The 21,609-nt window shown below is 40.4% G+C and overlaps 1 protein-coding gene across 3 annotated transcripts in view; it reads left to right on the top strand.

The window, feature by feature from the left end:
• The window catches only part of LOC114657387 (astrotactin-2-like), a 2,479,169-nt gene that overhangs the window by 1,594,496 nt on the left and 863,064 nt on the right, over window positions 1-21,609 (top strand). For all 3 annotated transcript variants that reach the window (XM_028809185.2, XM_051931934.1, XM_028809183.2), the window contains one exon: window positions 19,111-19,277. In XM_028809185.2, the coding sequence (XP_028665018.1) occupies window positions 19,111-19,277 (167 nt within the window). The remainder of the gene's footprint in view (window positions 1-19,110; window positions 19,278-21,609) is intronic.

Below are 21,609 nucleotides of genomic sequence, written 5' to 3'. Positions count from 1 at the left end.
TCAATGTTTGAGTCAGTCAGAGGTCACTAAGCCTTATCCTCTGATAGCCCACAATAACACAATGGGGGTTCATTGATCATGCGCTTCAGGCATTGACATTCTACCCTCTCATGCACAAGCAACAGAAAAAACATTCGAAGGAAATTGCGCAATGAAACACTCAATTACCTGCCGTGGGCTGGCGCCCTGCCCGGGGTTTGTTTCCTGCCTTGCACCCTGTGTTGGCTGGGATTGGCTCCAGCAGAACCCCGTGACCCTGTAGTTAGGATATAGCGGGTTGGATAATGGCTGGATGGATGGATGGAACACTCTATTACTGTCCTGATGGCAATGTCGGGTTATGCGTCAGATTATGTGTTGGTGACAACTCTACATCAGTGCCAAAGTGGACACTAGACATACCTTCCCCACTGTATTTACAGTATGTTTATGATGTTTTGATATTTATGTGTTTCTGCTACATGTAATAAAATTTCTTTTTGTTAAAGAATATTCAACGTTTTTGAATTGGTTGAATTGAAACGCTAAGGAAGTTAAATTATGCCAATTTATCTTCTACCTCTCTGTTATTTTTTCTTATATAAAGCCTGTGTGATGGGGTCTCCCAGTGCTGCAGTTGCACAGCTAAAGGTGCTGCCATCACGACCCCAGTTTAAAGACTCAAGCAGCAGGTAGCTGCCTTTTACAGAAAAATGGTCAAAAACTGGTAATTACTTTATCTTCAGCAGCAACGTGACTAAAAGTCTCCATTTGAGTGAGAGTTCTGGAAGCATGGCTCCACGTAGAATTTTGGCTTAGAAGCACATGTGCCACAAATATAACACGTTTGCAACACGTTTCTTTGCACTGTCCACTCTTGTTGCACACGACACATTTGGTAATTTGTGACTGCTTGCACCCAGTGCATGGCAGGATGTGCACATAGTGCTGTCCGGATATTCGTGACACACTGGACGCCTTGTGATGAAGAAATGCCTAAAGGGCAACTATCCGCATTAGTGCCAGAGCCTATAGAATCCACATTATTAAATTATTCTTGATCACTGTCATTATCATCAAAATATTCATCTTACAATAAATGTAGTTGTCTCCAAACATCAGCAGCTTTATACCTTTTTTGTCACGATATAACTACAGGCTATTTATAGTACTATTTTCCGCAAATTTTTGCCGCCAAAAAAAAAAGTCTGTGACTATCAACCAGATGGCAGCACAATAGCAGGTTACTGAGATGTGGCAGCAAAGCTGTCCAGCACACTATAGTGGATGTATGCTGAGATATGAATTCCCTTGTATGTCACATCTTGACAGGCTGAATGACATACGATTTAGCTTGTACCTCACATTAAGTGTTAAAGGTTGTCAAGTTTTCTGCTTCAGTTGCATGTCTATGTAGTTTGCTCCAACATTTTATATAAAGAAATACTTCCTGTCTTCAATCCTAAATGCACATTCCCTTAATTTCCACTGGTGTCTGTCACCCTTAAGCTGAAAGAATTCTGCTTATTTTACTTTAGCAATGCCTTTCGGGATTTTTAAGACCTGGATTAGGTCCTCACTTGGTCTCCTTTGCTCAAGACTGAACGAGTTTAATTGTATAAGACTGTCACAGTAGGACATGTCCTTAACACTAAAATTACCAGAGTCTACGAAAAAACTTGTAGCTCCGGCCCACCTTAAAACCGTTCTCACCTCTCTTTTGTCTTCTAAATGTGTCGATTAAGACGAGCAGCAAGCAGCCGGCTATTCCATCCCTCACCATCGCAGAACGTTCACTAAGTTTTCCCAGCTCATGCCTTGTTTAATTATCTGGGAGTGACTGAACTGCTGGAGTTTTACAGTGGAAATAATAGATAGTTATTTGGAACACACGCATTTCATGTGTGCTCCGTTTCTACAGTAATCTGTGTAAACACATTGTTAAAACAGAAACTTTTTCATATTGTAGTAATAAATGTTACAAAATGTAGGCATAAACTATAGAACAGGGGTCGGGAACCTATGGCTCGCGAGCCAGATGTGGCTCTTTTGATGAAAAATAATAACGTTAAAAGTATAAAACATTCTCATGTATTTCAATCCATTCATTTCCTACCGCTCATATTCATGGTTGCGGGTGGCTGGAGCAAATCACAGCTGTCTTCCGGGGCAAAACCAAATTTTTATTGGATAATGCGTAACGTACACGGGTCGTTGTGAGGTCAGGAAGTAAACTTCCCTCCTTTTAATCAAGTAGTCAGCTAGCTAATTGCAGAAACCCTTTTATTGAAGAAGATGGCTAAAAGAAAAAAAAGATGAGGAGTATCGTACTTTTCAGCAGGAATGGACAGAGGAATTCGCCTTTGTGGAGAGAGCAGGTTCTGCAGTGTGTCTAATATGCAATGATAAAATTGCATCGATGAAACGGTCAAATATAAAGTGGCACTTCGACACACGCCATACTACATTTGCATCGAAATATCCTGCGGGGGACAGCAGGAAGAAAGCATGTCAAGAGCTACTGTGCAGAGTGCAAGCTAGTCAGCAGCAACTCCGTGTTTGGACCCAACAAGGTGATTGGAATTCAGCTAGCTTTGCTGGTGCTATAGCAATTGTGAGAAACGGAAAGCCATTCACAGATGGGGAGTATGCCAAAACATTCATGCTTGATGTTGCCAATGAACTTTTTAACGGCTTTTCGGATAAAGACAAGATAATCAAACGAATAAAAGACATGCATCTGTCGGCAAGAACTGTTCACGATCGTACCATCATGATGGCAAATCAAATTGAGGCAACACAAGTGAAGGACATAAATGCAGCACCATTCTTTTCTCTCGCTTTGGATGAGTCAACAGACGTTTAACGGATGGAAGTCTCAACACCTGCATGAAGGTTAACCTCACCACGTATCAACCAGACTACAAAGCCATCAGCAAAACCATGCAGCACCAGAAGTCGCATTAATGGTAAGAAGTACTTTATTCATCATTGGTTAGCAACAGCATAACAACGTTATTAAAAAGAATTCAGACTTATTGTACGTTAAAAGTGTTGGTCTTACATAAAATGCACACATTTACTTGTATTTAGAAATACAAGTAAACAATTGTATGGCTCTCGCGGAATTACATTTTAAAATATGTGGCGTTCATGGCTCTCTCAGCCAAAAAGATTCCCGACCCCTGCTATAGAATGTGCGAAGCCTGACATCCAAACATCAAATAAACACTTTCACAAAGTATCATCAGATTCAAATGTTAACAGTTCACACACACGCAAGGATCATCTTTCTTACATTTACAACATGTGTACCTGTTACAAAGTACTCACTTCTCTCTATGCTGTGGTTTCTATTACACACCTGAAAGAAAGACAATATATGTGAAAACATCATCGCCCTAATGCAATATTATTTGAAAACGAACAGCGTCAGATCGGGTGTGAATTTATGCTGGAAATTCTCTGATGTGGAATCAGTTCTGTATGGTTGTGGGCGTGGGTGTGAGTGCTGGACATAACTGGGAATTACTGTGAATGTGCGTGGTGTTTTGAGATAATGAATAGAGCTGCAAATTACAGGTGCTTGTTCAGTGTAATAGGAACCATAGCACAGAGAGGTGTGTACACTGCAACAAGTACACATGTCGTAAATGTAGGAAGGGCACTCCTTGGGTGAGCTATAGCGCGTCTTTATGTGAAAACAGCAGTGTCAGATGGGGAGTGTCTGATGATTGCATATAGAGTTGAAGTTACTGCTCTTTACTATGCTTTCCTCTGCAGGTCCTGGAGCACAAAAGAAACAGCATACAGCAACATGTGGGGACTGGCAAGATTGGGGGAAAAAAACACGCGGTCGTATGTATTGTGATACACTGCAGAGCTGTAGCATGTCTTTATGTGAAAACAGCAGTGTCAGATGGGGTAAGGAAGGATCCTGAATGCGACTGAGAGAATGAAAAGTAAATAAAAAAAAACAAAAACAAAGCTAACCTTTACAAATATCATAAATTACACCGGCTGTTACAGACTGAAATCAAATGTATGTTTTTATTCTAAAATAGTAAAAATAAGAGCAGTTCACTTCTCAAAAGGAAGTCGAGCAGGATCGAATTTGTGACCTCTTGATTCCCAGTCAGCAACTGATACTGTTGCGCCATGGGGCTGTCATAGTAAATGAGTGTCAATGTCGCACACTAAGGCGGCTTTTTTTTTCGGCAGTTATATTTCTAAATAAAAGCGCACTTGTTCTGTTATATTTGTACCTTTTGTGAAAGTGTTTCTTTGATATTTGGACTTCAGGCTTCATACATTATATAGTTTATGCCTACATTTTGTCATTTACTACTAGAATATGAAAAACGTTTCTGTTTTAAAAATGTGTTTAAACAGATTACTGTAGAAACGGAACACACATGAAATGTGTGTGTTCCAAATAACGATCTATTATTTCCACTCTAAAACGCATGTTCTAAGTCGGTGGGGGGATGGAATAGCCGGCTGCTTGCAGCTTGTCTTTATCTACACATTTAGAAGACAAAAGACGCTGGTGGAGAGGTGCGAACGGATTTAAGAAGCGATTTAAGGTGGGACAGATCTACAAGTTTTTTCGTAGGCTCTGGTAATTTTAGTCTTAAGTCCTGGAATGTTCCTGATTGCTCTCCTCTGCACAGCTTCAACTACTGCTATGTCTCTTTTATAGTGTGGTGACTAGAACTGCACACAATATTCCAGATGTGATCTCATTAGTGCATTAAATAGCCGAAGAAAAACATCACTTGAATTATATGTAACAGATTTTACAATATTACCTAACATTTTACTTTACCCCTAAGTCTTTTACAGTGGTTGCTTCCTGTAATATTTAATTGATATTCCTTTTGCCTATGTGCAGCATTTTGCACTTTCTTACATTAAACTGCATTTTCCAAGTACAGTGGTACCTCTGGTCACGACCGTAATTTGTTCCAAAACTCTGGTTGTAACACGATTTGGTCGCGACCTGAACGTAATTTCCCCATAAGATTGTATGTAAATACAATTAATCCGTTCCAGAGCGTACGAACTGTATTTAAATATATATTTTTTAAGCACAAAAATAGTTAATTATACCATAGAATGCACAGTGTAATAGTAAACTAAATGCAAAAACATTGAATAACACTGAGAAGAACCTTGAACAACAGAGAAAACTAACATTGTAAGAGTTCGCGCTACACCCTTACGAGTTTTAAGCACAGGGAAAAAAAAATAAATGCCACTTCTCTTGAAAAACTTTTCAAACCATCCTCTACTGGCTTTAAATTCCTCACCTTCGCCACTCGAAGAAGGATTTTTTTTCAGCACATCAAATCTTCCTGGCTTTCTTGCATATGATCGCCTTGCTTACGCTATCCCCTGCAAGCTGCTTCTCATTCAACCACACTAGCAACAGTTTTTCCACCTCTTCCAGCATTTGAGTCCTCTGCTTGGTTAACATTGTAACTCCTTTTGCAACATCAGCTGCTTTGTTAGGCCCTGTATACGCAAACAAAAGAAAATGGGAAACAGAGAATGGGCAATCATCGGCACGTACGAACACGCGTAGGGATACTGGCTGTCAGTGTTTTTATATGCCAGATGTAAAATTTTGGCAAACTTTTTGATCGTCAGAAATGTTACAGGGTGATCAAATTGGACTGAGAGATTTTGAAGGCTGCCTTATATCTATAACATCTGAAAATGTACGAGACCATGATAAATGTAAGCAGGACATCTACTATGTAATAAAATACTAAGGTCTCTGTGTCCAGTCCCTCTGAACACTCTGATTGGTCAGTTTGGGCTTGGTGTGTTTAGTCAGTTTGGCTTTGGTGACAGAAAGAGAGAGGAAGCGTGAGATGCACAAGGAGGCGTAAAGATGTATGAGGCATGCTGAGATTGTCACCTTCAGAGATGGCAAGTATAAAACCGGACAGGAGGTGAGCATCATGTCTCAAAATGACAGAGTCTAAGAAGCAGTCGGTCAAGAAAGGTTCACACACACCAAGAGGAGTAAAGGTGCACAACGAACAGTGTGAGTCTCTTTCAAGGATGGGGAAGCATTGACAGGAGACAAGCAAGGTGCCTCAAAAATGATAGGGCCTGAGAAGCAGGCTTTATGGGAACGCAGAAGTACCAGTCAAGATAGGTTCAGATGCACAAGGATACCAAGGAAAGGAGCAGAACAAACACCGCGAGTCACCATCAAAGTTGAGATGTATAAAAGTGGACAGGAGACAAGCAACACACCTTGAAGTGTCAGAGTCTGAAAAGAAAGGCTTTACAGGAACTCACTTGACAGAGAGAGCACCAGTCAAGAGAGGTTCAGACACATGAGTCTGCTTTTACAGGAACATGTTTGAGAGATGTAGTGCCAGTTATGAGATGTTGACACATCCAAATACAGAGGATAGGCGCTGAAAGTACAAGTAGGACAAAAGATAGCATATATTTTTAAATTATTCTGTTACCTGTCTTCAATAAGTACTGTGGCTATTATTAAATTAAAGGAAAAGGACAAACACTCAGAGTCACCATCAAAGTTGGGAACTATAAAAGCGGAGTGGAAATGAGCAACACGCCTTGAAATGTCAGAGTCTTAGAAGAAATGCTTTACAGGAACATGCTTGACAGATGGCGCGCTGGTCAAGAGAGGGTCAGACACACAAAGAGGAGTAAAGGTGTACAACGAATAGTGCGAGTCTCCTTCAAGGATGGGGAAGCATAAAAATGGACAGAAGAAGAGCAAGGCACCTCAAAATGAGAGGGTCTGAGAAGCCAGTTTACAGAAATACAGAAGTACCAGTCAAGATAGGTTCAGACACACAAGGATATCAAGGAAAGGAACAGAACAAACACAGAGGGTCACTGTCAAAATTGGGAAATATAACAGTGGAGAGGAGACGAGCAACATGCCTTGAAATGTCTGAGAAGAAAGGCTTTATGGGAACACGCTTGACAGAGGGAGTGCCGGTCAAGAGAGGTTCAGACACATGCGTCTGGTTATGAGACATTCACACACCCAAATACAGAGGACAGGGGCTGAAGGTACACATAGGTCAAGAGATAGCAAATATTTTTAAATTATTCTATTACCTATCTTCAATAAGTACTGTGGCTAGTATTAAATATCCCCATACTTAGCTGGTAGCACCGCAGTCACTGCACCTCATGAGCTCTGGTACTCCTTATGATAGAAGCAGCTTGTCGAAGGATGGAAATGGTGAAGATCCAGAGCAATAGTAAAAGTAGGTGGAAAAGATTCAGAACTGGTCTGCCTCCATAAATGTGGTAGGTTCGATCATTTTTAAATACTGTATGTTTGATGAACATTTATATCTGATGGCGAGTCACAGCAAGCTCAGGTACTGCGGAATTCTGCGTACTGTGAAGTGTCGGGTCAGACTTCTTATTTCAGACACTATTTTAATTCTAGGGAGGGTTTCATCTGATACAATCATATGGAGTGGATAAGTCAGGAGATTTATGTGAATGACCAATGCTAAAAAAGCGAGCAGATCATAATTTAAACTGAAACATGTTATCCAGTCATTAAAATATTGACTGGATTCATCTACGTTACTGCCTAGTTAGATAAGTTGTACCATCCATGTCAATATTTATTAACTCAGCAACAGAAATGATTCACTCTGCTATCAACACTCTAATGAATTAATTACTCTGATTCTAGAATGCTGTTGACCTCAACCATGGGAACTTTGGAAGGAACAGACTTCTATCAGCATGATCCATATGTGGACACAACAAGCTAAACCTTCTCAATCCAAATGTTAAATGTAAATCTGTGGCACAACTGGGCAGTTCTGACCATCTCACTGCCACTTACAAGCCTGTTATTAGCCACCAGCAGCGCTCAGCTCTCTTGTTATGCAAGCGAGAATTTCTTATGTGTTGTTTGGGGGATTGCTGTTTTTATTTTTGTGTTTCTTTAACTCAGCATTTCACTACAATTTGCACTGTGCGTATAAATTAAATTTGATTTTGATTTAAAGGCTGCACAGGCTGTGGGATAAACACTCGGGCACTGACTTATTCTTTATTTTGATTTATATCATTTTATAAACAGCAGCCAGCATTTTTACAGCAGTTTTCCTTATTTTTACTGTGCCATTTATTGAAAATCCTTCTTAAAAGCAATTTTCAGCACATTGTGTGGTGTAGACATAGCACATTACAAATTTTTGGAGATGCAGAAATTCTCAGGTTTGTTTTATGCTGCAGTTTAGACACATGCCCGGCCTGTAAGAGTCGAAACACTGATTTTTTGTAGATGAGTGGTTTATAATGAGAAGCTAAATTCAACCCATCCATCTTCATTTCATGAGATTGCTTTTCAAAGTGAGGAGCTGGTTCAACTTTATACAATAAAGAATATTAAAATTCAATGACTAGCAATGCAAGCAGAAAAAAAATTGCAGCGTATATAAAATAGCATTGTCTGTGAATTGTGGCAACAGGGCCTATAATCAACATTAATTGCCTTTTATAGTTGCTTTATACAAGTGGCTGATTTGAAAACTACATTTGTGCAGTACAGATGAATGGCTGTATGTACAATAGAAAGCTGAGCTGGAGTAGCACCAATCTTGTTTAAACTTTTTTAAGGACATTATTGTTTGCACTGTTGAATGTTTAATATATGGGATATTCCATTTTTGAATAGCTTCAGCGAAAAAAAAAGTAAAAGAAACACCATAACATTCTGAAACCCACTAAATTCAGCATTATAGAAAACTAGAGTCCACCCGAGAGCCTGAGATGCAAGTCCATTGCAGAGCTCACTTATGCACACACATAGGGCTAATTTGAACTTGCCGGTTAATCTGCGTGATAGGCGAGGTTGGAAGGATGGGGGGAGGCAGCTACTTTTGGACACTGGCTCCCCCAAAACGCTACATGGCAGCTCCCCTGGTGTGTAGCGGTTCCCCCGGATTTCCACAGGGCCTCCCGGGACTTGGAGTTCAGTTTCTCAGCCCTGTTGGGTACCGTGGGTGCCGCCAGGATGCGCTGTGAAAGGACCCGAGGAGCCATGCCTCATCCATAGCCTGGAAGTACTTACAAATCACGAGGACGGAGCTCCAAAGTACTTCTGGGCTGAAGGAAAAGCCAGTTCTCAACCTGACCCGGAAGTGCTAGCCAGTCACATGGACGGAAGGACAGGTCAAGGACTATATAAAGGACTGCTGTAAACCCAGCAAGCGAGCCGGAATTAGGAGGAGTAGGACAGAGCTTACTGGGAGGTGTGGAGGAGAGATTTATGGTTATTATTATTATTATTATTATTATTATTATTATTATTATTATTATTATTATTATTATTGTTGTTGTTGTTGTTGAATTGCCTGTTTATTGTGGTGGAGGTGCTTCAGGGCACTATAACAGAAAGAAAAGAATTAAAAGATCTTCTTGTTGCTTTTAACCTGTGTCCAGAGCATCTGTCAGTTAGATTTAAAGGGGTATCAGCGACCCCTAGCACCATACGTTTGTTATGCACATCTTTCTTCAGGGGTCCTTCTCTGGAGCGTGACGAGGTTTTTTTTCAATCCCAATTTCTTAATTCGTTCCTGATAGCGGGATTTCTATTTAATTTTGTCAATAGTTAGTGTTTCCATTCTGCCAAAACATGTCATTTTTTTGTTTCCCTTGTGAATCTCATCCAAATGATTTGTTGACTAGTGGAGATTAGCAATCTACAAACCTTCACTTGTGTTCTTCCACTTCTTTCCAAAGAGGTTATTAAAAATCCAGCCATGGTACCTGTAGAAGACAGGTAATAGAATAATTTACAAATAATTGCTATCTCTTGCCCTACATTTTAGCCCCTTTTAGCCCCTTTCCTCCGTATGTGTTGTGTGTGTGTGAACGTCTCTTAACCGGCGCTCCGTCTCTCTAACATGTTCCCCCTAAAGCCTGCTTCACAGACTCTGTCTCCTGTGTGGCTTTATATCGCTGTCTTTGAAGGCAAAGCTCTCAGCATTCCTCATAGGCCTTCTTGCGCGTCTCATTCTCGAATTTCCACTCTCATCGCATCACCAAAGCCAAACTGACTAGTCACACCAATACCAAACTGACCAATCGTATTGCTCATATTGCTCAAAGGGACTGGACGCACAAACCTTTGTGTTTTATAACATAGTACGGGTAGCTGTGTTTGCCGAAGGTTTCCAAAGGTTTCAAAAATAGTTCAGATACAGCTACCAGATAGACGTTCCAGCACTAGTATGACTTGTCATATAAAAAATACTCCACATTCCAGATGTCTTCGTTTTTAAAGATTTTAGTGAAATTCAAAGCAAACAGTTCACATAAAAAAGAGAAAAAAATCATGCAAAAATAGGAAGGATAAAGGGAAACTTAAATATCTAGGTGACATTCGTTACAGTTTCTATGTATTGCTCTGCGCAACATTCTATAAAAAGTGTTCTATGCAATGGACGGTGTGAAAGTAGATGGCACTCACTATACCAGCGCTTAACCCGACACAGACAGACACGGGAGGCACACTTATAAAATCACAAACTTTTTATTTTTCTTCGCTCGTGTGGAACGTCTTCCCTGTCCCAACGAGCCCACAACACATTCCAAGCACTAAGCACAATACTTTACTTTTCTCTTTTCTTATTCTTTCTCCTCCACTCCTCTCTGGCAAGCTTTGTCTCCCTCCTCCCGACTCTGGCTCCCGGAGTAGTGGCTACTGGCTCCTTTTATAAGACACCCGGAAGTGTTCCAGGTGCTTGTTGACCGAACTCCTAATTCATCAGCAGTGACGGTGAGGAGAATCTGTCTTCAGGCAGTGAAATTGAAACAGTCAGTGAAACCAAGAGGGATTCTGGGAATTTGAAAGTAACACTTGCATCACTTCAATATGTGCAGTGTGCTGTTCATATTATTATTTTTATTATTATTACTGTTATTATTATTATTATTATTATTATTATTATTATTATTATTGTGACATGAGTTCCTGTCTTGCACCCCAAAACACGAGGCTGAGTCTCAGTACTTTAGCAAAACCAACTTTATTCAGCTTGAAACAGGGAGAGCAGGGTTATTTATTGTAGCAGCATCTACCATTCTCCTATACACAGACAGAGCAGTCAGGCAGGGTCGTGCCCAAGTAATCCTGTTCCCTGCATTTATAATGTTTTTTGCGTCACCCACTGACGATGGTGCTTATAGCATGACAATGATCGGCTCAGATTTGCTTTAGCTGCAAGCCGCTTTCTCATTGGGAGCCAGCGGTTGCCCCGGCACCTGACAAACTGTCTTCCACAGATGTGGTGATCGTGCTTCGGGACTCTCTTTGGTGTGTCGTCCCTCTGGGGGAGTCCCAAAAGAGTTTAGAAACATTACATTATTATTATTATTATTACTTATTTCATTATTATACTTTCTACACTTCTGACTTTGTACTTATACTTGTACTTTTCACATTTTGCAGTAGAGATTTAATAAAAAATGTAAATTTTCAAGCCAAAAAATGCAGCACTTTTTATATTTTTTTGAGAAATAATGTAACGCTAAGGAGGCTAAGCTATATTACAGTCATATGAAAAAGTTTGGGAACCCCTCTTAATTCTTTGGATTTTTGTTTATCATTGGCTGAGCTTTCAAAGTAGCAACATCCTTTTAATATATGACATGCCTTATGGAAACAGTAGTATTTCAGCAGTGACATTAAGTTTATTGGATTAACAGAAAATACGCAATATGCATCATAACAAAATTAGACAGGTGCATAAATTTGGGCACCCCAACAGAGATATGACGTCAATACTTAGTTGAGCCTCCTTTTGCAAATATAACAGCCTCTAGACGCCTCCTATAGCCTTTGATGAGTGTCTGGATTCTGGATGGAGGTATTTTTGACCATTCTTCCATACCCATTTCAGTTAAATTTGATGGCTGCCAAGCATGGACAGCCTGCTTCAAATCATCCCAAAAATTTTTGATGATATTCAACTCAGGGGACTGTGACGGCCATTCCAGAACATTGTACTTCTCCCTCTGCACAAATGCCTTTGTAGATTTTGAGCTGTGTTTTGGGTCATTGTCTTGTTGGAATATCCAGCCCCTGTGTAACTGCAACTTTGTGACTGATGCTTGATCATTATCCTAAAGAATTTGTTGATATTGGGTTGAATTCATCCGACCCTCGACTTTAACAAGGGCCCCAGTCCCTGACCTAGCCACACAGCCCCACAACATGATGGAACCTCCACCAAATTTGACAGTAGGTAGCAGGTGTTTTTCTTGGAAAGCGGTGTTCTTCTTCCGTCATGCAAAGTGCTTTTTGTTATGACCAAATAACTTAATTTTTGTTTCATCAGTCCAAAGCACTTTGTTCCAAAATGAATCTGGCTTGTCTAAATGAGCATTTGCATACAACAAGTGACTCTGTCTGTGGTGTGAGTGCAGAAAGGGCTTCTTTCTCATCACCCTGCCATACAGATGTTCTTTGTACAAATTGTGCTGAATTGAAGAACGATGTACAGCTACACCATCTGCAGCAAGATGTTCTTGCAGGTCTTTGGAGGTGATCTGTGGGTTGTCTGTAACCATTCTCACAATCCTGTGCATATGGCACTCCTGTATTTTTCTTGGCCTGCCAGACCTGCTGGGTTTAACAGCAACTGTGCCTTCCATTTCCTGATTCCATTCCTTACAGAGGAAACTGACAGTTTAAACCTCTGAGATAGCTTTTTATAGCCTTCCCCATAAACCATGAGACTGAACAATCTTTGTTTTCAGATAGTTTGAGAGTTGCTTTGAGGATCCCATGCTGTCACTCTTCACAGGAGAGTCAAAGGGAAGCACAACTTGCAATTGACCACCTTAAATACCTTTATATCTCATGATTGGACACACCTGTCTATGAAGTTCAAGGCTTAACGAGCTCATCCAACCAATTTGGTGTTGTAAGTAATCAGCATTGAGCAGTGACGGGCATTCAAATCAGCACAATTACAAGGGGACCCACATTTTTGCACAGCCAGTTTTTCACATTTGATTTCATTTCATACAACTAAATACTGCTTCACTAAAAATCTTTCTTCAGAAAACACCCCAGATGTTCCTAAGAAATGAAAGACATACCACTGTTATCTTTTTTGTTGAAAGGAGAATCAATTATTATGCAGGCTGAGAGGGGTTCCCAGACTTTTTCATATGACTGTATATTCAAATTAACAATAACCTAAATGATTTTGATCTTACAGTAGGTACGTCATAATGAACAAACACAGGGGTAATGTGACACCAAGTTAGATAGCGAGTTTCTGGTTCCTTTTTCTCATCTCATTGTTGATTAATAGTTAATTCAGAAAACAAGAAGCAATTAGAAACTTCAAATGCAAATATTTAAGGATAAAAGAAGCAAGTAAGTGTTAGGAATTTTAATAAGCGATTGAACTAAAAAGGACAGAAATGTTTCTTGAACAAAAAGTACTTAAGGTTCAGTAATTGTTTTCTGACTAACAAACTGACTTGGAGCAAAAACCTGCACCACTGTGGCCTTCCAGGACCAAACCTGAGAACTCCTATCTTTGGGTAAGTGAGAGAATAAGACACACAAACACAGGGAAACATGCAAACTCCACAAAGACAAAGACCAGGAGGATTTCAGGCCACAATGATGGAGTGGCAAAACTTGGATCAGCTGCACCTGGGAGAAAAAAAAAATTCAGGAATTGGGCAACAATGACAATTTTGCAAAGATCTAAAGTGGTGGTGTGATAATAGCACTAAATTTCCAATTTTATTTTTTACTGGGTTGCAAATATCTATGCTTTATGACAGGAAGGGAAGCAGGAAACAATGAAACTCTACCTGCTTGGCTGGCTCTGGAGAGGAAATTGGGTTCACTGTGTGCAGTTACAGTGAATTCAGAAAGTATTCAGACCCCTTCAAATTCTGCACACTTTGTTGTGTTGTAGATTTAATTTCAAATGAATAAATTTGCCACTTTTGCCCATTAATCAACATATAACACATAACGACAAAGTGAAAATCGTGTTTCAGAATGGTCTGCAAATTTGTTAAAAATCAAACCCTGAAATCTCTAATTTAAATACGCATTCAGACCCTTTGCTGCTGCATTCCAAATTGTGCTCAGGTGCATCCTGTGTGCTTTAAATATCATTGAGGTGTTTCTAGAACTTGATTGGAGTTCTCCTGTGGCAAATTGACTTGATTGAACATTATTTAGAAAGGCACACACCTGAGTATATAAGGTCCCTCTCTTCAAACTGCATGTCAGGATAACCCATATCCCCCCAGATTGTCATGAAATGTGTAGACCTCTGTGATCAACTGATGGTGAGTCATTAATCAGGGTATGGGCATAAAATGATTTCTAAAACTTTGAGTGTTTGCAGAAGGATAGTAGTCTCAACAATTATGAAATCCAAGAACTTTGGAACCTCCAGGACCTAGAGTTGGCTTGATTGACAGGCACAATTCAGTCTTGGTCACTCTGACAGAGCTTCAGAAGTCCTCTGCTGAAACAGGAGAACGCATTGGAAGGAGAACAATCTCAGTAACACTCTATCAATCAAGTACTTATGGTAGAGTGGCTAGATGGAAACGTCTCTTGAGTAAAAGGCATACAGTATGGTGGCATTTAAAGAACTCTGATAGTGTGAGGAAAAAAGATTCTCTGGTCTGAAGAGAAAACTTGAACTCTTTAGTCAGAACTCCAAGCACTATATTTGGTGAAGACCACGCATTGCTCATCACTTGCCTAATACCATCCTTATGGTAGAGCATGGTGGTTGCAGCATCATGCTATGGAGGTACTTCTCGGCATCAGGGAGAGGGAGGCAAGCCAGAGTTGAGGGCAGGATGAATGTAGCCAAATACAGAGAGGTCCTTGAAGAAAACCTGCTCCAGAGTGCACATAACCCAAGATTAGGGTGACAGTTCACCTTTCAGCATGACAGTGACCTGAAGCATAGAACCAAAGTAGGGGATTTTATTGATCAGACCAACCAGCAAAAAATGGAAGTCTGATACGACTGACTGAATGTGACCGATGAGCCAGGAATTAGATCTGTTCATTTTTTTGTGTGTGTGGCGGGGGGTAATCTTGTATATAAATGTCTACACTTGGAAGTGTGTTTGTGTCTGTCTGTCCGGCCCAGAAGTGCGAGGCTACAGCATGGAGCTCAAAGAGCCAGCAAAGGGGCCCCCAAGTTAACGAATCGGAAGAAGTAAGAAGTACGAGGCTACAACATGAAGCTGAAAGAAAGCGACTCTGTCGCAAAAGTGAAACGGCCGATGAAAGACAAACTTGCTTAGCCCTTAATACACAAGTGAGGTGAGCACATCGGCAAAATGAAACCGCAGACTCTGCATTTCAATTTCTTTCTGACGATTTCAGTAACTTCTAGTATCCCAGGCTTTTTACAGCACAGGCATACACAGCTAGTTATTAATAAACTTATAGAAATTTGAATAAACATGTGTGCACATCCCCTGAGATTAATAATAATTCTTCATATTTCTATAGCTTTTTTCTCACTACTCAAAGAGCTTTAAATCAAAGGTGGGAAGCCACTACAACCACCACTAATTTGTAACAACCACTTGAATGATGCATTGGCTGCCAGTTTGCACCAGTACGCTCACCGTGTTAGCTGCTAGGTGGTGAAAGAGTGAGAGACAATTAATCAAATAGAGACAGGGGATGATTAGGGGGCCAGAAGGACAAGGCCGTGGTTGACAGTTTAGTCTGGATGTCAGCATACATCCTTCTCTTTATGAAGGATGCCCAGGGATCTTTTATGACCACATGGAGTCCGGACCTCGATTTTATGTCTCATCTGAACGACAGCAACATTTTTACAGCACACTATCCTTGTCACTGCACTGGGGCACTGAGATCCACATTCAGACCACAGGGTAAGCACCCCCTACTAGACACCCCAACACCTCTTCCAGCAGCAACCCAAGATTCTCCTGGTTGGTCTCCCATCCAAGTACTGGCCAGTCCTGATCATGCTCAGCTTCAGTTGGATTTTCCATTCTGAAATGCATGTGGTATGGCTGCTGGCATGTCATTTAAGCTCAAAGTGTTCCTCCGGTGGGTATCTGGAACACCCTTTAAATGAATAAAATGTGTTAATTTTAACAAGCAGTCATAAACGTCTTTCTCTCCCAAATCCTCAAATAAGAATACTTCCATCACCAGCCCAACAATCGACATAAAGAAGTTAATTCCATTCCTGCATCTCTCGCTGCGAGTCATACTCTGGTAGCAGTGGTTGGGTGAAGAACACACTATTAACCCTGAGATAGAGGATTAGTTTAGCACTGATGGTGGTGGATTCCTCAATCACAATCACTATTGGTAACTTAAGGTAGGGCAGACCAGCTCACCTCACAAACCCCTGAATGTCCTTGTGGATGGAGTTTTTGCTACCCTTGGGAGGAGGGATTAAAAGAAGGGGGCAGTGTAGTGACCCCTGGGTCATGACCTGAGATGGATATGCTCCTCAGTTGGCCATGGACTGCCCGAGGGGACGGGAATAACCCTGAGAAGCCGGCTGTATAGAGGGTCTCATGTGGTATGGCTGCTGGCATGGAGGGATAGTATTTTTATTTGAGGATTTAGGAGAGAAAGACCTATATGACTGCTTGTTAACTCTTTCAGGGCTGATGTCGACTCTTGTCAAAAGGAGGATTTGTTGATTCTAATCGACTGTAAACTGTGACAAAACCAACCATTATTTTTTAGTTGGACTCTTGTTGCTATAAGGAAAGTTAGATTCATTGGTTTGACCGAGATCTCCTGTGTTCGCGTGAGTAGCAAGGCGCAAACAACGGCAAAAATGGCACTGACATTTGGTGAGAGATCAAAGTGAATGTGTAAAGCAAAATACTCCGTGGACAATGTTTTGCCTATCATCTCTGAACTGGACTATGACTTGTCGGACTCAGATTTTGATATAAGTGATTGAAAATGAGTGTGAGGTTCCAGCTTCAGCTGATTGGTCCCCAGCTAGTCGTTGTACTGACAATGTTTGCCAGGGAGGACTGCCACTTAACAATGATAAGAGGTAGAAAGCAGATTGCAAGCCTGCCACACACTCTTGGCAAGATGGCAGCCACAGCATGCAGCAACATACGTTTTATGTTGATTTCTATGTGAAACCATTGCTTTTCAGAAACTATGTTTTTTGAAATAAATATTCAGCCCTCAAAGAGTTAAAATTAACACATTTGATTCTTTTCAAGGGTGTGCTGGATACACACCAGAAGAACACTTTGAGCTTACATGACGCAGCTGCTCCTGCATGGAGGACTTTGTTTAAATTTCCAATAGAAAAATGACTAGGTGACTCGCAGTGGAGAAGTTTAAATGTAACAATCGCTACTAATTGTTCTTTACAAACAGTTTGCTCTAGCTTTACAGATCAGTGTCCTCATTTTGTCATTTTTTTCTATACTGTACCAGACTAACACTTCTGCTTAATTTTCTAAGCAAGGAATGTTTTTAATGAACTCATTTTTATATTTGGAATTTCTGTTTCTAGAGAAAATAAAAAGCAATGCTTACTTGGAAACTTTTTGTTAGTTCAAGCTGTTTTGAAAAAAAAAGAATAAATGTGGATAAAAATGGACTAACCACATTAATGTTAAAGGTACTGAAGGCTGTATTCACATATTATAAATTACCTAATCAGAAAATCTGGGATGTAAAGTTATTGAAATTATTTATAGTATGTTATAAAAAATGTCTAGTTAGTTGTATAATGTGATTAGAAAAGCCTGACAGTTATAAATATTTTATGTATGTTACAGACTAATATCTTTTAATATGACTGTCATCTAAATTCTGTGTGTCTGTTAGATAGTGCCCTTCATATTTATCCATGTATCTACCTATTTATATTGAATAGTGTGTTTGTATCTATACATAGTGTAGTGGCCCCTGTACATGCTCCTAAGGCGGTCTGGGACTGCCATAAGGAGTGGGAAAACTTGGAGAAGCCAGCTATAAAACATCTCCATTAGTGGGAACAGACATAGCACTTGGAGAGCACTTTGATCACATCTCCTGGCTGCTAAATGGCAGATGTATGACCACTGGCGAGCCTAGGATGTGAACCCTGGCTTTGGGTTGGCTTATGTACCTGAGGCACAGGGGTTGTCCCTGACCCCAGGTGAATGGAGTGAGGTGGAACTAAACAGTATGTATGAGTGGACAAAGGGACAAAATAGATGGGATCTCATGTTGCCGCTGGACCTAAGCAGTATGATGAAAGTGGCTCTGAAGATGCCAAAAGGTCCTTTTTAGAGTCACTCGCCAACCCAACAATCGACATAAAGAGGCTAATTCCATTCCTTCGTCTTTCACTGGGGGTCATACTCTGGTAGCAGTGGTTGGGTGAAGAACAGACTATTAACCCTCAGCTACAGGATTAGTTTAGCACTGATGGCAGTGGACTCCTTGATCACAATCACTATGGCTCACTTAAGGCAGGGCAGACCCGCTTACCTCGCAAACCCTTGAATGTCCTTGTGGATTGAGTTTGTGCTACCCTTGGGATGGGAGCTTAAAAGAAGGAGGCAGTGTAGTGACCCCTGGGTCATAACCTGAGATGGATATGCTCCTCAGTTGGCCATGGACTGCCCAAGGGGACAGGAATAACCCTGAGAAGACGGCTGTATAGAGGGTCTCACAGACACAGCACTCATGGAGCACTTCGATCACATCCCCTGGGCGCTGAAGCCCATCTGTCTGGACATTTTAAGGGTTATTTAACAGCAATTGATGAAAAGAGACTAATTTCATTTCTCTGTCTCTCGCAAACCCCTGGGTCATTATAAAATATATCAGCATACAGTGATGTTGCAACGTTTCCAAATTTGTAAAGACAAGTCAAATGGGCCATCATGAAGGTTGTCTTTATGAATTGGAATATAAGACCAAAATTACACAGAGAGTAGCAGCATGTTACAATATACAAAATATTATTACCAATTATTGCAAGTCTGATGTTTTAGTAAGATAAATAAGCAAGATTCCTGTATAATACTAACCTAGTGTCTATTGATGGGTATTATTATTATTTTTTCCTTTTTTAGTGTCCAGTCGGTCTAAGGCCTATGAAGGATGGATCAGGTTGCTACGACTATTCTAAAGGTACAGATTGTTCAGATGGGTTTAACGGAGGATGTGAGCAACTTTGTCTTCAGCAGCTGGTGCCTTTACCTGAAGACCCCTTGTCCAATAATGTTCTCATGTTCTGTGGGTAAGAAATTTAAACTATTGCACATCATTCTGTATAGAAAATGATATGTTTTAGTTAAGAAGAAGTAGTTAGTTGCCAATAATGAACAATATACATTTCACAAAATAAATAAATCTTGATAAATATTCTTAATCTTTCATATATTTACATATTTGTTTCCTTAAAGTATTAGAAAAATGTTTTAACAGAAGTTCCTCTTATGCTTGTCACCTACATCCCACCCTTTGCCTTGCAGGTGTATTCAGCAGGGAGTTCAAATTCCTTATGTTGCTTCAGAACTTCAACTGCAATGAAATATGACTTTAAACAAAGTATTAATTTAGCTCGATTTTTTAACACCGAGTTCAAAATGTCTTCCCTCAGATGGAGAAGGGTTGGCTGTATAGCAGGGATGGTATTTTTGACACAGAGGCTTCAAAACTTGTATCGGTTTAATAAAGGTTTATCGAAGCTTTACACCAACTTGACTGATGACATCCAAATCTTCAGACATTTACATTAAAGTAAATATCAGACTATATTTTTCTTCTGTACTGGAACTTTTAATGTGTCATTAACACTCTAACCTACTGCAGACACATTCTCTAAACTCTCTGATTAGTGTCCAGTTCCACAAGAACTTTCCCTAAACCCTGCTATAATTTTCTTTTCTGCAAGCGCAATTATTCCCAAAGTACTAATGAAAAATATTAATCTTTCACATTGCCTCACGGCCAAAAAAAAGGACACCTGACATGATAATTATGAATCAGTGGTGGCTTATTGTGTATGGTAGCTTATCGCCTGATCTGAGCGGTGGTCCATTTTGGTTGTTTACATCCCTATAGTAACGGCCTTGTCAGGCTGTATTAACCTGGGTAGTATTAGTTGGCATTCCGTAATATAAATGAGAATTTTAGTGCTAGCTACAAGGTAGCTGATAGAACTACAAGCTTGCAACGTCTCACAATAATTCCAACTAATGTGACACCTGCAAGCGGTCCTTTTAAGGATAGTGAGCTACCTAAAATAGCCATGTGAAGAGGGAGAAGCTGTTGGAATTTGGTGCAGGTGAGCACTAGTCTAGTGCTACAAGTACAATATTCATAATGACAGAAAATTACATCTTTAGGACTGATCTTTTTCTTCCGGCTGCTCTCGTTAGGTGTCGCCACAGCGGATCAACTTCTTGCCATATCCAGCCATATCTTTCTGTCCTCATTATGTTGTTCTGTCACACCCATCACCTGCATGTCCTCTCTTACCACATCCATAAACCTTCTCTTAGGCCTTCCTCTTTTTCTATTGCCTGGCAGCTCCATCCTTAGCATCCTTCCCCCAAAATACTCAGCATCACTCCTCTGCACATGTCCAAACCAACGTAATCTCGCCTCTCTGACTTTGACTCCCAACCGTCCAACCTGAGCTGACCCTCTAATGTCCTCATTCCTAATCCTGTCCATCCTCGTCACACCCAATGCAAATCTTAGCATCTTTAACTCTGCCACCTCCAGCTCTGTCTCCTGTTTTTTGGTCAGTGCCACCGTCTCCATCTCATATAACATAGCTGGTCTCACTACCGTCCTGTAGACCTTCCCTTTCACTCTTGCTGATACCCGCCTGTCACAAGTCATCTTTAAGACTAATAATAACATGATTATCATAAGATCAAAATGAACACACATGGGATTTTAGTGTTTTGGTTCCCCTGTCCAATAGTAACGATGCAATCAAGATGGGCGAGGAGTACTTGGGCTGTATCAAGTTCATGGCTGCTATAATTTCTTTAACCCAGCAGATGTCACTATTTTTGAAGCTTTGAATTCATAAGCTTCATGTGGTTTCATTCGCCCATCACTACTCTATCGACTGTAAGGCAGGGGTGAGCAACATCAGCCCTAGAGGGCCACAGTTGCTGCAGTTTTTATTCCAACCAAGTTGCTTAATTATATATCAATCCCTGGTATTAACAGATCTTAATTTATTTTATGGTTTGTTATTGTTTTAACTCTGCTATGTCCGACCATTCTTATATTGTAGATTTTTTTTCTATTCAATACAATACAATACAATACAATACAATACAATACAATACAATACAGTTTATTTTTGTATAGCCCAAAATCACACAGGAAGTGCCGCAATGGGCTTTAACAGGCCCTGTCTCTTGACAGCCCCCCAGCCTTGACTCTCTAAGAAGACAAGGAAAAACTCCCAAAAAAACCTTGTAGGGAAAAAATGGAAGAAACCTTGGGAAAGGCAGTTCAAAGAGAGACCCCTTTCCAGGTAGGTTGGGCGTGCAGTGGGTGTCAAAAGAAGGGGGTTAATACAATACAATGCAGTACACAGAACA

This window comes from Erpetoichthys calabaricus, chromosome 9 (assembly GCF_900747795.2).
Source record: "Erpetoichthys calabaricus chromosome 9, fErpCal1.3, whole genome shotgun sequence".
Taxonomy (NCBI): Eukaryota; Metazoa; Chordata; class Cladistia; order Polypteriformes; family Polypteridae; genus Erpetoichthys; species Erpetoichthys calabaricus.
The sequence above is the reverse complement of the archived record's forward strand: the minus strand, read 5'-3'. Positions and strand labels throughout refer to the sequence as shown.